The sequence below is a fragment of the Lagopus leucura genome, unplaced genomic scaffold (assembly GCF_019238085.1).
Source record: "Lagopus leucura isolate 7727_CA_CO unplaced genomic scaffold, USGS_WTPT01 145-12_obj-0_obj, whole genome shotgun sequence".
In the NCBI taxonomy this organism is placed as follows: Eukaryota; Metazoa; Chordata; class Aves; order Galliformes; family Phasianidae; genus Lagopus; species Lagopus leucura.
Window position 1 is genome coordinate 13,432 of NW_024967542.1, and position 16,455 is coordinate 29,886.

The 16,455-nt window shown below is 56.4% G+C and overlaps 1 protein-coding gene across 5 annotated transcripts in view; it reads left to right on the forward strand.

The window, feature by feature from the left end:
- The window catches only part of TCF3 (transcription factor 3), a 22,059-nt gene extending 6,643 nt beyond the window's left edge, over positions 1-15,416 (forward strand). The window contains exons 4-17 of one of the 5 annotated variants that reach the window (XM_042893917.1): positions 1,264-1,393; positions 2,417-2,469; positions 6,165-6,267; positions 6,441-6,580; positions 6,680-6,806; positions 7,349-7,407; positions 8,042-8,120; positions 8,609-8,682; positions 9,038-9,241; positions 9,884-10,007; positions 10,375-10,537; positions 14,036-14,262; positions 14,670-14,814; positions 15,086-15,416. In XM_042893917.1, coding sequence (XP_042749851.1) covers positions 1,264-1,393; positions 2,417-2,469; positions 6,165-6,267; positions 6,441-6,580; positions 6,680-6,806; positions 7,349-7,407; positions 8,042-8,120; positions 8,609-8,682; positions 9,038-9,241; positions 9,884-10,007; positions 10,375-10,537; positions 14,036-14,262; positions 14,670-14,812 — 1,626 coding nt within the window. In that variant the 3' untranslated portion in view covers positions 14,813-14,814; positions 15,086-15,416. Of the gene's footprint in view, positions 1-1,263; positions 1,394-2,416; positions 2,470-6,164; positions 6,268-6,440; positions 6,581-6,679; positions 6,807-7,348; positions 7,408-8,041; positions 8,121-8,608; positions 8,683-9,037; positions 9,242-9,883; positions 10,008-10,374; positions 10,538-11,506; positions 11,746-14,035; positions 14,263-14,669; positions 14,815-15,085 lie in introns of those variants that run through there. The other 4 variants (XM_042893913.1, XM_042893914.1, XM_042893915.1 and 1 more) reach the window with 4 other exon arrangements.
- The last annotated feature ends 1,039 nt before the right edge of the window (positions 15,417-16,455 follow it).

The following is a 16,455-nucleotide window of genomic DNA, read 5'->3' on the forward strand; positions in this document are numbered from 1 at the left end:
GGGCAAATGGGGCTGCAGGCACACTGGACTGGATCGGGTGGCAGTGTGGGATGGGGGCATTGGATGTGGGGGGACACCAACCCCTCTCATCACAGTGCTGCCTGCAGTTCCGCTGCTTCCATTCTGCAGGGGGGTTCTGACCTGTTTGGGTGTTTTTTATTTTTGGAAAAGTGCCCCCCCCCTCCCAAATTGTCCCCGAAATGCCTTTGTTCCTTCCCACGACGCCCTCATTGAGGCAGATTTATGGCTGCCTGCTCGCAGAACAACCTCAGGAAGCATCGCTGGGGTGAGAGACGGGGCAGAAAAGTGCCCATTTCTGGGCAATTTACCCCCAAACCTCACTGCCCCTGGGGTTACCTGCCCACCACCATCCTTTCCCATTCTGCTCCTGTTCTGCTTGGCCACGCCGGAGCGTTCAGCCCAGAGGTAACATGACCAGTGGAACAGATTGCAGGAATGTCACCAGCTGTGAACACACAGCTCCTCTTTCCCTCCCCGACCCCTTTTTGGAGGAGGCCGTGCTTTAAGAGCGGCGCATTTTTCTTCCCAGTTTCTCAAAAGCTTGAAGCCCTCCTTTCTTTCAGCTCAGCCCCTGAAGATGGTTCAAAGGGAGCTTTTGTGGCTCGGAGGCCCTTTGCCATCCCTGTGAATTCCCTATAGAGGCACAGAGCTCAGTCCCAGAGCCAGCAGTGGGGCTGGGCTGGGTGCTGTTTCCCTGCGCTTCCCAGCGCCCCAAGGTCAGCTTGGATAAACACAGGGGAGGAGTTTCCTCATTTCAGAAAGAGGGATTTCACTTTTCCCTGATAAAACGTAAGAGAAAAGCAACCGAAGTGAAAGCATTGCAGCTCTGCAGTGGGTCTGGCTGGTGCCATGGACTGGCATCGTGGCTGTGGCCTTATGGGCAGGGTGGGACTCAGGTGGGTCACTGGTGGTGTCACCTCTCCCATCTCTTGCAGCTGGGATCAAATGGGAGTTCAGGGCATAGCAAAGGGGCACCAACACCTGCTGAGTGCATCCCTGGGCAGCAGGGAGAACGCATGGCATGAAAGCCCCTCATCTTCTTGCACACCCATCTTCCCCCCACACCTCCCCTCAGCCCCCGTATTTACATGTTGATTTTTCCTCCTGGCCTCTGGGCTTGTTGCTTTTTCCCCTGGCTGCTTTCTGCAGAGAGGTGCTTAAAGGCAGCTCTGTTCTCCCCAAGGGAGCTCAATGCTTTTCCAGCATCCTCACCCAAAGCTTTCTCCCTCTCCTTGTTTACAGACTGGTTTCCTGCCCAGCGAAATGGGAATCGCCAGTCCGAGCACGCTTTCCCCCACCGGAGTGAAGGGGGGGTCTCAGTATTTTTCTTACCCCAACAATCCTCGCAGGAGAGGTGCTGAGAGCAGCATAGGTACGTCGCTGTGGGCACATTGCTTTGGTTGGGGTGGGTGACCACAGGGCGAGTCCCAGTGCTGCTGCTGCCATGGGCTCACCTGGGTGCACAGCTGGCATCAGCTCTTTTATTGGTCGTTTGGTTTAATATATCTCCCCCTCCAAAGGAAATATATATATATATATATATATGGGAATTTGGGCTCTCAGTCATTTGGAATTTCCTTTTTTCCAGTAAATGTCAGGTTGGGTTACAGATGCAGATGGCTTGAGGTTCTTCTATAAACACTTCAGGCCGCATCACACATCAGTGGTCGTGCCTGGAAAAACTGGGGCTGCTTTGGGATGGCTGTGGGGGCTGCTGGTCCCCAGTGGGGCTCTGGGAGCTGCAATGTGACAGCACTGGGGCTGCCCCCCCCCCCCCCAGAACCTCAGGCCCATCACCTGGAGCAGCAGTTGTGCATGTTGGCATCCACCTGGAAATGGGGCACTTTGCTGCTGGTAACAAAGGGTAAGGTTGGGTGCGAATCCCATTTTCGAATGACGAAGCCCAGTTCACCAGAATTTGTGTTTTTTGTCACAGTTCCACCCCACACCCCCACCAGAATCTCTCTGCTGTTATTTTGAGCTTTCCCCAACAAACGAAACCAGAAGTGACCTGGTGCTGTGTGTTCCTCCACCGAAGGCATCCACTTCGGTCCTGCCACGTTAAGATAGTGCTGCTCCATAGTGCTGCCAGCCTGGGGAATGAATTCCTTTTGCTTTGGTTCATCCTACGATGAATTTCCCCTGTCTCCTGCCCCTCAGTAGGGCTTTTCTTAACCATGAGCTGAAAAACATCTAGGATGCAACCAGCAATACAGTGAGGGATTACGTATGGGATGAAGGGCTGGGGGGCTCTTCCTCGTTCCCGTTACTGCCCCTCCTTTGGCCATGGGACATTTGGGGTCTGTGTGTTCTGCCCTTTGGTTTAGCTGGAGTTTGTTTGCCCTCCTGCTGACTCCCTTTCAAAGAATTCCATCCTTTCTCCTTCTCTCCCAAGCAGATGGACAGCCCAAAAAGGTTCGGAAGGTGCCTCCTGGACTCCCCTCCTCGGTGAGTGGTTGGGGCCCCCATCCCTGCACCCCAATCCCAGCACTGCCAACCCCCAACTCCAGCAAAGCATCAGTGCACAGAAAAGGGAAGGGTTTCTCCCACCCCCTCCCCACGTGGGAGATTGAGGGAAACTCTGCAGGCTGGGGGCACAAACACAGACAGAGGGGTTTTGCCATCAACACCCCACCCCCATCACTTTGAGGTTACATCACAGTGCCCCACTGCAACGGGATATTCAGCACGGTCAGATTTCAGTGCAGGAGGAAAGCAAAGCAGCCGTGAGGCACGCGGGCAGCTGGGGCTGCTCCAGGTGTGTGCACTGCCTGTGCTGCTTTATAGGAAAGCCAAGCAGGCTGCAGGAATCTGTTAGCCATGCTCCTATGGCTGTTGGAGGGGAATAAAGTGAACAATGGCTTTGTGGCTGGGAGTAATGGGATCTGCAGGAAAAGAGGCTGGGGAGGAGGGGATGCAGAGCATGGGAGCTGTCTGGCCACGCAGCCTTCCCAAAAGACCTGAGGGATGTGGCACTGCACCCTGTGCTGCCGGGGGGGAGCCTATAACTGCAGGATCCCAGCTGTAAGGAAAGAGACTCTGCTTTCATAGGGAAAAGCTTGCTGCAGAAAATCGTGGTGTGTGTGAAATTCAGAGCTCCCAAACCCCGGCTGCCATGTGGGGAAGGCGTTGCTTTGACAAATGGCCCTTTGTTGGCCTCAGATTTCAAAGGTGCTGGGGAGCTCCCTGTCACTCTGGTGCTGCTCAGGGGGCCCCGATGCCCCCAGGAGCCGCTGGGTGTTTGCTGGCCCCATGCACGTGTCAGCACCAACACCTGCACCCCAGCTATTCCAGCACCCCATAGGCAGTGGGGTTCTGCAGCAGAACACAGCAGCCCCGTGCTGGCAGAGCAGCACAGCTCAGCGCCACGCGTGCTCTGCATCCACCTTTACTCACCCCCACTTTTAATGGGTCCCCCCCACCCCCCTCCCTTCCCAGCAGTGACCTCTGCTTTGTGTTCTGCTGTTGAACTTCCACGCTGGGGGAGAGAAATCCACACCTAAGTGGTATGGGGAGGAGGGGGAGGGAGGTGGGGTGGGACAAACGGCAGCAGATCAAAGGCTCTTTGCGGCCCCGCTCCGTGTTATCGCTGGAGCCCATGCAAAACAAACAGGTTCCAAAGCCTCTCCTTCAAAATGAAGTGCTTGGATGTGCAGTTCCGAAGCTGCTTTGGAGATGTGGAGCGGGCACACGGTGCTCGTGGTCGTGATGGGGTTGGATGGAGTGAGGTGATGCAGTTCTGGGAGAGGTGGGACGCTGGGAATGGAGCTGGGCTGCATCCCAGTGTGGGGTCGGTGGCTCGGTGCTCATCCTCCGTGGGTTCAACTCTCTGTTTGCTCTCCGTCTGCTGCGGTCCCACCCGGCTTGGTGCATTTAAACCAGAAAAAAAACAGAGAGGAAAAGAGGGGAAAAAAAAAATAATACTAATAATAATAGCACGCAACCAAGAAGCACGCAGCTATAAATCCCTTCAGCTCCCAGCTCTGGGGCTCTGTGCACGGCCCCCGGCCGGCCCTCGCCGTGCTGGCAGTTCCAACTGGAGGAAATGACCTCACCTGGAGGTCCCCGAGGCCGACGCCGGGGTTTGGGGCCGGGGGGGAAGAAGGAGGGGGGGGGGGGGGTTGTGAAGGGGGGGGGTTTGGCACTGATTTACCGCTTCCTGCGGCGTTTGGCCGCCGTTCCCCCAACGCTGGGACAAGCAGTCGGGCTTTGGGGGATCCCACAACAACTTGTAGGGTTTGGGGAGCGACGGGGTCGGGGATGTGGAATCGGCAGCCAAAGCAAAACCTCTTTGCAGCCCCTTCTCTCTCTCTCGCTGTGTTTTCTTCCCCTCCTCGGCTCTCTGGATGCATTAAATGGATGCGGGGGCCCTGCTCAGCTCCCCCCATCCCCCCCCATCCCCCCTCCCCGCAGCCACGCAGCTGCCTCGCTCGCTGGCCGGGCGCCAAGCCCTGGCAGATGGCGCGGGGCCCATTAGACGTGCTTCATTCGATTCCCCCGTCCCAGCTCCCGCTATTTAATCAAATTAGAGGAAAAGTCAATTTGCCGGATTCTCAATTCTTCGCAGCCTTCCTCCTCCTCCTCCTCCTCCTCCGTTCACCCGCTCTCTCTCCAACCTCACGCTGCCCACCGGCCCCGCATGCACAGCATGGTGCAGAAAGCAAATTTGGGGGTTTAGGGGGGCTGGGGGGGTGTGTTGAGCTTGCAGGGCAGCTGCCTGCGCCCATCAGGTTTTCCCCTTCCCTCTATTTCTCTTTTTTCCCCCTCTTCTTGCCACAAATGTCGACCAGTTGCTTCCAGCTCTGATGTAGGGCAGAGTCCGTCCCCCCCTCTCCAAGGAGCCCCATGGCCAAGTGGGGGGCTGGTGGGGCTGATGACTGCAAAGGGGGGGGGGAGGGGGTCTGCTTCATCTTGGGGATGGAGATGGGTATGGGGGGAAACCACGTGGCACAGGGGAAGCAGGAGGAGAGAAGCAGCACTGAGAAGCAGGAACCGGGGGCACAAAGGGAAAAAGAAGCATTTCATTTGAACACCGGTGCAGTTCAGAGCTTTTTTCAATCCATCCCCACCTCCCCCATCCGAGAAAAAAAGAAGAAATTCTCAGCGTTGTGAGCAGTCAGGGGAATTGAGAGTGGTTTTCTCTGCCCTCACCGATGAGGGTTCTCAGCCAGGGGTCAGAGGGGGTGGGTTGGGTGCGGGGTGCGGGCACAGAGCACCCAAATCCAAGCACTGCTCTCCACGAGGAGCATTCCTGGAGCCCCTGCGCCCTCTGCTTTCGGGGGCATCGAAACCAACCAAAAAAATCAGATTGTGGTTTCGGAATGAACGGCCGGGGGGATGAAAATAGACTGCAGGAAAGGTTCTCACGTAATTTCGAGTGGCGTTTCGGTTTCTTTGCGTGTTGAATTCTTGCGTTCAGAAATCGGAACCGCTGCCATTTGGTGCCCTGGAAAGGCTTTCTGGGATGAGTTTGGGTCATTTTGGGAAAGCAGATCTTCTCTTTTGCATCACAGAGCTGAGCAGAGCTGCTGAAAGCTGGCTGAAAGCTGGCAGCGCCGTGTGCCATCCTGCACAAGGGGCCGTGCCCCCCCAACCTCTTATTTTCAGTAGTTTGCAGTTGACCCCGTGCATGAGCACATGGAATGGGGCTGAGGTGCTGCCGGAGGGGTTTGGGGTCCCCGTGGAGGCTGTGGTTTGGGGCTGTGCTGTTGCAGGTGTAGAGCAGTGTGATTGAAGTACTGCAGTGCAGCAGAGCTGCGCCTTGCAGGTTCGCCAGCAGACACAGCACAGGGTTGGGGTGCAGTGCTGAGGTCCCAAGGCCTGCTGTGTCCCCACCACCACCCTGACCCATCCCATGCCCTTGGGCGCGGGTTTGCATGCAGAAACGATGGGGTTTGTGGTTGCTCATAAAAAGCTATAACCGCAAAAACGGGAACTGGAGCAGAGCACCGAAACTGGGGCCAGCACAGCCTGCTGGGTGCCATTCCGGGAAGGCAGGGGCTGTTGGGCTCCTGCCCTGCATCCCCAGCCCTGGGCTGCTCCACTCAGTGCTGTCTCCATCGCTTTGTCCCCATCTGTCACCCATGCAGGGTGTGCTGAGCCCTGGGGTGACGCTCTGCTCCTCGCCCCTCTCTGCCTTGCAGGTGTATCCATCCAACTCAGGTGATGACTACAGCAGGGATCCGGCTGGATACACTCCCTCAAAACCTCCCAGCACTGTATACCCCGGAGCCTTCTATATGGCAGGTGAGCGGCTGAGACATGGATTGGCTAACGGGAGGGATTGCAATGCATTGGTTCAGGGCTGGAGCAGCCCTGTGCCCTGTAGGGTGCAGTGGGGATGGATGCTGTCCTTGCTCAGGCTATGGGATGCATACCAGCCCCCCTAACCCCACTCACAGCTTCTCCTTTCTTTCCAGACGGGCTTCACAACTCGCCAGACCTGTGGAGCTCCCCTGGTGCCATGAGCCAGTCCAGCTACGGGGCCATGCTGGGCAGTTCCTCCTCCCCTCTCCCACAGTCCGCCAGCTTCAACAGTTTACATCAGCACGAACGCATGGTAACGTCCCCAGCTGTCCCCCCCAGCGCCCCCTGTTGGGGTCGGGTCGGTGGTCGAAGCTCCAGGACCCACCTTAACCCTCTTCTTCCCTCCCTCCAGAACTACCAGCTGCATTCAGGAGAGGTGAATGGCGGGCTGCCCTCCGTGTCAGGCTTCTCCTCTGCCTCCACCCCATATGGCGTCTCCAGCCACACGCCGCCGATCAGTGGGACCGACACCATGATGGGTACGTGCCCCCCCCTCCCAGAGCACCCTACTGACACACAGGGACCAAGCTGGAAAACCAAAGCCCCACTATCAGGGCTGGAGGTGCCCATCTCTGCGTACCTGCACGCTGTTGATCCCTTTTGTGTCACAGGGGACATCTCACCCCTGCCTGGGTGACTGCGCAGCCCCCAGGGAGCAGGGAGGGGGTGGATGTGGGCTTTGCCAAGCAGCTGAGTGGGACTGGGAGGAGCCCGAGGTCTTGTGGAATCAGCACTTGGAGATGCTGTGATGCTGCAAAGCCATTCATCCAAATCCCAAACGCACCATTCAGATGCTGCATTAAACCCCTGGGTGCTTTAATCTCTGACCCTGCTGAGCCCGTTACAAAACGTGTTACTGAAATGAACTTGTGTTCCCTGGGAAATGAGCATCCTGACCTGGATTCCTGGGGGAAGATTTGCTCAGAGAAAGGGAAACACATCGAGAAGGATTTATACGAGGTGCCTTGTGCCAGCAGCTCTGTGGTGCCCTGCCAGTGATGTCCATGTCCTCTCTCAACAGGTAACAGAGGAACCACGGCTGGGAGCTCGGGAGACGCTCTTGGGAAGGCACTAGCTTCAGTAAGAGCTGCTGCACATCCCCGACTGTTCCCTGCCCCTGCAGACCTCCCTCTGCACCGAGGACCATCTAGGCAGTGGGAAGATGGACGCGTGAGAAGTTTGGGGGAACCTCTGCACCCTCAAACAAACACAGCTGCCACCCCGAGTCCTGGCGCTGTGCTAAAGCCCCTTGAAGCAGATGGGGAGCCTGAGGCAGCACAGGGTGTTACTGCAGTCCCGTGAGCAGACCCAGACCCACACAGCCCTCATGGTGGGACCAGTGGGTCCTGGTGCCCAGTCCCTAAGTGTGCTGCTGCAAACTGGAGGGCACTGTCCCATTGAGAACGGCATTCTCTGCTATGGGGCTGTCAGAGCTCAAGGCTGCCCCTGTCCCATTCAGCACAGGGACCTTTGCTTCTACCTGGTGCTTTGAGGGGGGCTCAGCACTGCACCCCATATTTTGGGGGGGGCTCCAGCTTCCCTCCAGCGTGGGATACCAAGAAGGGATAGTGCAGGGCAGAGGCACTGGGTGCTGGGGGTAGATGAGGGCTGGCAGTGGGGCAGGAGGGACACTCACCATTCTGTGCAGCAGAACTGGGGGAGTTCTAAATCAGAGCTGAGCACTGCTGACTGCGCCCTGCTTCTCTCCCTCTAGATTTATTCCCCAGATCACTCTAGCAATAACTTCTCATCAAACCCCTCCACACCGGTCGGCTCCCCGCAGGGCCTTGCAGGTAGGTGAAAGTCTTGTTCCTTGTCTAAAGAGGCCCAGAAGCTTTGCTGTAAGGCACTTCCCAGATCAGCTCCATGGAAACCCTCCTTAAAAACCCTACGCTTTGGGCAAATCTCACCAAATCCCATTTGTTTTTAAAAGCAGGGGAGCAAGCTAAAGCATCTCTGCCACCCCCAAGCTCCTGGGGGAGCCCCATCTCTGTTGCACCCCATCTCAGTGGGGCTCGGGACGTTTGTCCCTGGCTTTCCTTCCTAATGGAACGAACCCAGTATAAACTGGGAAGCAGCCAGAGCTGCTGCAAAACCATTTCAGTGCCTGATGAAAGCCCATACCCTCGGTGTGCGGGTGCAAAGCCACCAAACTGCTGCTCCATGCCTGTGTGGCTCCATGCAGTGTTATGGTGTCCCTATGCATGCCGTTGTGGCCCAGCTTCCAGCCCCACCTAGCGGCTGCTGTGCCCAATCCCAAGCTGTCCCTGTTCATTTCCAGGCACATCCCAGTGGTCTCGAGCGGGCGGACAGGGTGCCTTATCTCCCAGCTACGAAGGGAGCCTCCACACTTTAGTAAGTGCAACATCTCCTCACTCCTCTTCTCCTTTCGTTGTGTCCCTGGGGGTGGTGGGATCAGGACCTGAAGGGGGAGGGTTGGGTGACAGATTGGTGTGGGCTGGAAGGGACCTTCAGGAGTGATGTTGGCATGTGGTCAAGCAGATTTAGGCACTGGTTCCTGACCCCCATCCACACCGCCGGGTCCAGCCCAGTTGTGTCAGAGCAGAGCTGCTCCTGTGACACCTTGGTGGTGGCACTGCTGGGGTCAGGCTGCTCATCCCTATATCTGCCCTGCAGCCTAAGCACAACTGTATGGGGCTGCTGGCTTGGCAGAGATTAACAGATTTCTCTCTCCATCCCCTCTTTCCAGCAAAACAAAATGGAAGACAGGTTGGACGAAGCCATCCACGTGCTGAGGAATCACGCCGTGGGCCAGACGGCCGCCATGCCAAGCAACCACGGGGACATGCATGGGCTGCTGGGCTCTGCTCCCGCACACAGTGCTGCTGTGGGCAGCCTGGGCCAGGCCTTCCCTGCCTCTGTCATGTCCCTGGGGGGTCGACACCCCAGCCTGGTGAGTGATGGATGGGGAGCGCTGAGATGGGGTTTGCATCCCAGGTGCGTAGGGTCCTGCACTGGCTCCCCCCTGTCTAGAGCTTGGTGACCACAGGAGCGTGTTCTGAGCAGGTCTGGGTCCCTGCCAGATCATCGTTGCAGAACCAGATGTGCTTTGCTCCCCAGACTCTGGTACAGAGCAGTGTGCTCCGTGCTACAAACCATCTGCAGCAATGGAGGTGTTGGCTCTGTGCTGCCAAGCCCTGCCAGCGTAGTGCAGCCCCACGGGATGCAGCCTGCTCAATCCTCATCCCTTCAGTGTGGGGTCTGTGCTGCTGGGGTGCCCTTGCTCCAGTGGCATTGTGGGGGCTGCAGAAACGTTGGTGCCCTGTGGAGATGCGTGCAGCCAGGCAGAACGGCCTGTGCAGTATGCAAGCAGTGCATCCCAGCAGAGAGGCTTTTCCATGGGATGGCAGCACTGATGAGGGCTTTCCCCTTGGCTCTGCTGGTGGGCAGGGCAAGGAGCTGCAGCCCAGCACCCCGCAGCCCCCAGGGCAGGTTGGCTCCTCTCCTGCATGGGGGGCATGTGGCTCTGCGGGGAGACCTGTGCTGGCCCTGACACTTCCACCCCTCAAAGCTTGCTCTGCTCATTCTGCTGTAGGTGGGAGGAGGTCACCCTGAAGACGGGCTGTCCAGCACCCCCAGCATGCTCCACAACCATGTCACACTTCCATCACAGCCCAGCTCACTCCCTGACCTCAACAGGCAGCAGGACACGTACAGTGGTAAGGCAGCTCTGCACCTGGGCATGCATGAGTCCCTCTCGATGCCAGGGTTTGGGGTCACCCCACATCCAGCTCGGGGCTCCTCACAGAACCCAGTTCACGCACTGCACTTTTCCCAGAGGTCCTTAATGTGGCTTCTGGCTCATCATGCATGTTTCTGCCCCTCTGGCTGTGGGTACAGTGAGACCCCGGGCACTGCACTGCTTGGGGAAGGGTGGACTCTGGCTCTGGAAGTTGTGAGTGGTGAAATGGGAGTGAAGGGGGAGCAGCAGAATTGGAGACCCCCCCCCAGAAGGGTGAGATGGGGATATGATCCCGCATGAATGGAGACTCCCAGCCCCTTCCAACCTCTTGTGTTCCTTGGCAGGCTTGTCAGGGGGGCTGGGGCGAAGCAGCGTCTCCTCGGGAACCAACGAGATAAAGAGGGAAGAGAAGGAGGATGAGGAGAACACATCAGTGGCAGATAACTCTGAAGAGGAGAAGAAGGAGCTGAAACCCTCCCGGAATAGAACAAGGTGCTCTTTGAACAGGTCTCTCCCTTCACTTTGTAAAGCTCTGAAGGCATTTGGCTTGGGCTGCAGCCACAGTGACCCCCGGGCAACTGAGCTCAGCCTGGTGACGCTGGGACCTGTCCTTGTGGTGCAGACCCTCTGCCCCTGCCCAGCCTCAGAGGAGCACAGCCTGGGTCCCGTGGCATTGGAACCAGCCATGCCAGGCAGAGCTCCTGGCCACCTGCCCTGCTGTCCTTATGGCTGTGGGTTTTCCTCGTGCTCATAAAGCAGAGGTTTGGGATGTGCTCATTCAGGGCATTGCTCGTGGCCGTGCCCAGGCAGCAAGGTACTCAGCATTCCTGGGCGCAGAGAGAAGGCTCCATCCTCTCCCTGTGTCAGGCTGCTGTTCCATTTGCTTTGGGCTCCTGCATCCCCCATCACAGCCAACCAGACATGGCAGTGGGTCAGGTGGGAGCCTGGCAGCGTGCTGGCCTGTCCCCAGCCTCGCCATCAGCTTGGTCACCCTCCTTGCCAGCAAACACCTCCTACCCTCCACCCACCCTCTGACACCAGGGTCACCCCCCAGCACCTCCTCGGAACCAGCACACGCCTCCCAGCGACAGCTCATGCCTTAATCACAGAACCACACAATCATTCAGGTTGGAAAAACCCTCTCAGATCACCAAATCCAACCCCAACCCCTCCCCCAGGTGCCACGTCTCCACGGTTCTTGAGCTCCTCCGGGGACGGTGACCCCACCACCTCCCCCAGCAGCCGTGTCGATGCATCACCAATTGTGTTGTGCTTTCTTTATTTTGTTGTGTATACAAAAAAGAAAGGGAGGAAGAGGAAGAGCCTTAATGCTTCTCTCCGTGTCACTGCATGTCCCCGTGCCACGGCGGGGGGACATCTGGGTGCCTCCGTGTGTGTTTTCTTGTCTGTGAGTTGACCGGTGCTGAGAGTGCACGCGAGGAATGTCCCTGTCTCGTTCTTATTTTAAACCATTAGTCAAGATGAGGATGAGGAGGACGATCTTCTTCCCCCAGAGCAAAAAGCCGAGAGAGAAAGAGAAAGGAGGGTCGCCAATAATGCCCGTGAGCGCCTGCGGGTCCGGGACATCAACGAGGCCTTTAAAGAGCTCGGACGCATGTGCCAACTCCACCTAAACAGCGAAAAACCACAGACCAAACTGCTAATCCTCCACCAGGCCGTATCAGTCATACTGAACCTGGAGCAACAAGTTAGAGGTCAGTGAGGGTCCCGGAGTGGTGATATTTGACGTATCTGATCGGCACGGGGCTGTCTGTCTGTCTGTCTCTGTGACGTGTGCTGTGGTGCCTTGCGCTCTCTCTCCCCTGTGCCCTTGCATTCCCGAGGCTGTCGATGCCTTTTTTTTTTATTATTATTATTATTATTATTATTTTGTCCTTTTTTATTTTTCCTTTTTGGTTGTTTTGTTGGTTTTTTTTTTGTTCTGTTTTGGTTTGGTTTTTGTTTTGGTCTCATCCCTGCTGTTCTCTCTCTGTGCTCCCCACTGCATGCCGCTCCGCCGCGGGGCACCCGCAGCCCTGGGACAACTCAGCCAGCAGTAAAACCAAACCCACCTCCAACAAACAGCAAAATCCCACCTCCCCAAACTCATTCCTCCCTGCAGCACGGGGAGCTGCCTCCTCCTCCTCCTCCTTCCCCCAGCAAAGCACTGGGGACTGCAGAGCCGCATGGGGACGGCGGCACAGCCACATTCCCATCCACACCAGGAGCTCTGCGTGTGCACAGCAGAGCCCAGAGGATCCACAGGACTTTGCTGCTTTGTTCCACACCTGCAGTGCATGCAGTGCATGCTTCCACCTCCCGGGCAGGTTAACCCCTTTCTCTCTGCAGAGAATTGTTGTAACACATGAACCCGTGGTCTGTGCCTGGCTGTGCTCCTCTCTGCTGGCCTCTGCTGTCGCATTGATGTTGGAGTCCTTTGTGCCTCTCTTCAGTTTGCAATTTTTTATTTTTATTTTTATTTTTTTTGCTTTTCATAACATATATATTTTTTTCCTGTCTCTTTTTTAATTTCCCCCCCCCCCCCTTTTCTTTTTTTTTCCTTTTTTTTTTTTTTTTTTCCTTTTTTTTTTTTTTTTTTCCTTTTTTTTCCCTCATTTCGAGTTTTGATTTTTTATTTTATTTTATTTTATTTTGGTTCTGTTCTTTCCAATCTCCTACAGACAGTCCCCAGCCGTGACCTCTCGGTGGTCCCACTCTCTACCTTGTACTTGCTGCTTGCGGCCGGAGGCAGGAGCCGAGGGGTGGCGGGGGGTCAGACAGAGTTGGCACCGTGTTCACTTTGGTCTCCCACGCTTGTCCCTTTTTAAACCCTTCTTGGACACAGCTGGGGACACGCACCGAGCCCCACGTGCAGGTTGTAGCTCAGGCAGATAGAATGTCACTGCTCCACCGGTTCTGCTCTGGGACGGAGCAAAGCTGACCCCAAATCCCTCCGTGCTGTGGAGTCACCCTGCGTGCCCTCCACTTTGTGCTGTGGTTGGTGGCAGATGGGACAGGAAGGAGAAGGAGCGGGTCGAAGCGTTGCAAGGAGCCACGGTGACGCCAGGCTGTGTCATCGTGGTGCTGTGCATCCTTAGGGGACAGCACGTGGCCCTGTGGTGCTCCAGCAGCGCGAGAGGCAGACGGCTGCAGCCCATCTGTGGTGCATCTGAGCCACCAGCGTTAGCTGGGAGCAGTGGCAGCGTCATTGCTGGGGTGGCTGGGGGTGGCCTCGCTACTTTGGCCATCCCAGCTGCTGGAGAGGCAGTGGCTGTGCCAACCGAGCACCGTGACGGCGAGGAGAGGACAGGACAGGGACAGGGCTGGCGCCCAGGACCTCAGATAGGGGCGTTCCAGTGAGAATTTTTGCTCTGGGGGAGAAGGTCGTCTGTACAGCGCAGTGGGGGTCGCAGGGCTGCGGCGATGCCATGGGGTACGGTGCTGCCAGCCTGGTGCTGCTGTGGCAGGAGCTCTCCCAGGCTCCCATCCCTGCCTGGAAGAGAGAATTCCCCCTTTCAGAATGCTGGGGGGGGTTTGGGCTCTCTGGGACGAGCTGGGTTCAGTGCATTTGAAAGTGACCCAGGGTTGCTTGGCCCCCCGCACCGCTGCTGCCCAAACCTGTCAGAGGACTGGGGCACAAACCCTTTGTTGGGATACAGATGTACAAAGAGGGGTTTGGGCGTCATCTCGGGTGATAAACCCAATGTTTTGGGGCCGAGATGTGCCCAACATCCCCCACATTTCGCAGCTTTGACGTTGTGCACGGGGTGCAGCTGTTACCACTGCACCCCCCCCCCCACGCTGGCAGCACCTCCCATAGCCTGCAGAGGGGACAAACAACCCCCGCAGTCCGGACCCCCCCCAGCAGCACCCGCAGCAATTGGCTTTGAAAAACGAGGGCCGCTTGGGCCGCTTCCAGTGGACAGCAGGAGCACTACCAGCACGGCAACGTCTGCCCCCTCCCGGAGCACCCCCCTGACTAACCCTGTGGTGCTGTGAACCCAGCAGTACAGACGAGGCCTTATCACTGGAGGACAAAGATCTGAGGGACCGGGAGAGGAGAATGGCCAATAACGCCAGGGAGAGGGTGCGCGTGCGGGACATTAACGAGGCCTTTAAGGAGCTGGGACGCATGTGTCAGATGCACTTAAAAACGGACAAAGCACAGACCAAACTGATCATCCTCCAGCAAGCGGTGCAGGTCATTCTGGGCCTGGAGCAGCAAGTACGAGGTATGGAAACTGCCAGAGGTTCACCTCGGGGTCCCTCTCCCCATTCTGTGCGTGCGTGCGCACCTCTGCTGCCGCTCTGCTTCACGTGCGCTGACCTTTCCGAAGCCACCGCCTGGGTTTGGCTACTTGGAGCCTCTCTGTCCCTTTTTTGTGCTTATGGCAGTTTGGCACCCGGATCCCTTTGGAAAACTCAGCTTTTCGGCTTCGCTTTGCTTCGCTCCCAACGCAGCGCTGGGCCGGGTGCGGGGTTTTGCTGGAGCGCAGCCATGTCCCTGCAGAGCTGCAGGAGAGAGCAGCTCCCACCTCGCATGCCCTGTTCTGTCCCGTGCCTCTGCCCTCACTCCTGGGATGCTGTTGCCCAGACTCAGCTCGTTCCCTTCCCTCCCCTGCTGTTTTTTTTGGCACAGAGCGCAATCTGAACCCCAAAGCTGCCTGCTTGAAACGTCGGGAAGAGGAGAAAGTATCCGGAGTGGTGGGAGACCCCCAGATGACACTTTCAGCTTCGCATCCTGGTCTCGGAGACGCTCACAACCCCGTTGGACACATGTAAAGGTACCATTCCCTGCCCTGCCATCCCAGTCGGCTCCATCCCGCTCCTCTTTGCCATCCTCCCTTGGTGGCCGAGCCAAGTCTCCATCCAGACTCTGTGTATTTATCACAAAGGAGAGAAAAGAGGCAAAACCCAAGGAAGCAGCAAGCTTACAGCTTACATCTCAGCTGCCCATCAGCCCCGCTGGGCCCTCGGGGTGCTTCATCCCACTGCAGGCTGGGGACGCTGCTCCATTCCTGTTCTCATTGGTGCTTTTCTTGGTTTGATTTTCAGATCCTTTTGTTCCTCTGGACGCGGAGATCCACAGGATGCGAATCCTCGCTGCGATCTGCGACCTTCCCGACCCATAAACTTTAGTCCTGCTCATACTGACACACGTGGACGGATCCTGGCGTGACGTAAGGGGTGGAAAAACACTTTGAAACGCAAACAAACAAACAAACAAAATTGCCTTAAGTATAAAGCGCGGAACAGTCAATACATATCACTCAGTTAGGAGGGGGTGGCGTGTTCTCTTGGCTTGTTCACAAGCAGCCAGCAGCAAAATTGTGCCTAAGCTTCGTATTTCTCTCTTTTTTTTTCTTTTTTTTTTTCTTTTTTTAAACAAACAAACGAAAAAAAAAAGAAGGAAAAAAAAAAAAGAAAAAAAAGACCATTAGTGACGAGGTTTTTTTTACGTAGAACAAATTAGCGACGCCTTTTGGGCTCTGTGTTTTTTTTTTGTTCTGTTTTTTAGCTTCTTTTGCCTATGTTTTGTAAGCGACGAGGAAGGAATTTTTTTTGGGATTTGTTTTTTTTTGTTTGTTTGTTTGTTTTATTTGTTGTTTCGTTTTGGGTTTTTTCTTTTTTTTTTGTTTGTTTTTTTTTGTATAAAAAAATGTCTTGTACCCCCACGCTTTTCTGCTGCTGTTTCTATAGTTAACGTTGCATCTTTAGGATCAACCAGAATATTAAAATTGTATTAAGAGAGACTGGATATAAAGAGAGGAATTCTCACATTCGGCTCTGAAAGCCACTAAAAGCGAATGTAGCCACAGCAAGGAGGTGTCGGTCCTTGCCCGGCTTGTACCTTCCATGACAAAACAAACTCGTGCTGAATTCTCCATCTCTTTGCTTCGGCCACTTCTGATTTGGGAGAAGGAAATCAACCAGCGGCCTGCAGCAGCTCCTCCCAGGAGGAAAAATCCCCCATTGCGGGGCTGCGCCGTCTCCCCTTCGCTCCTGTTGGGTGCTGGCCCAGGAGCGCCGTGATGGGAGGACAGGAGCACGGAGTGTGGAAGGGAACAGAGGATGGCTGCGTTCCCAAGGTAAGCAGAGCTGCTGCAGATGAAAGCTGCCCACGCCTGCAAGCGGCCGCCTGGAGCCCGAGGCTCATCCAGAGGCAGCGCTGAACAAAGATGACCGAACAAAGCTGGAGGCATTGGGAAGATGCGGTGGCAGATGAAGCAGCAGCGTTGAGGATGCAGTGCCTGGTGCCGTGGGAGCGGATGGACGCACAGACACGGGCAGCTCAGCCCCCTGCCGTGGCTGCGGTGGGATCCCAGCCCAGAGTCGCAACCGTCGGGAAGCGGCAGCTCTGCATCCCGCTGCTGCATCTCCTGGAGGTCACACTGTGCCCATCCTGCCGTGGGGCAGCCAATATC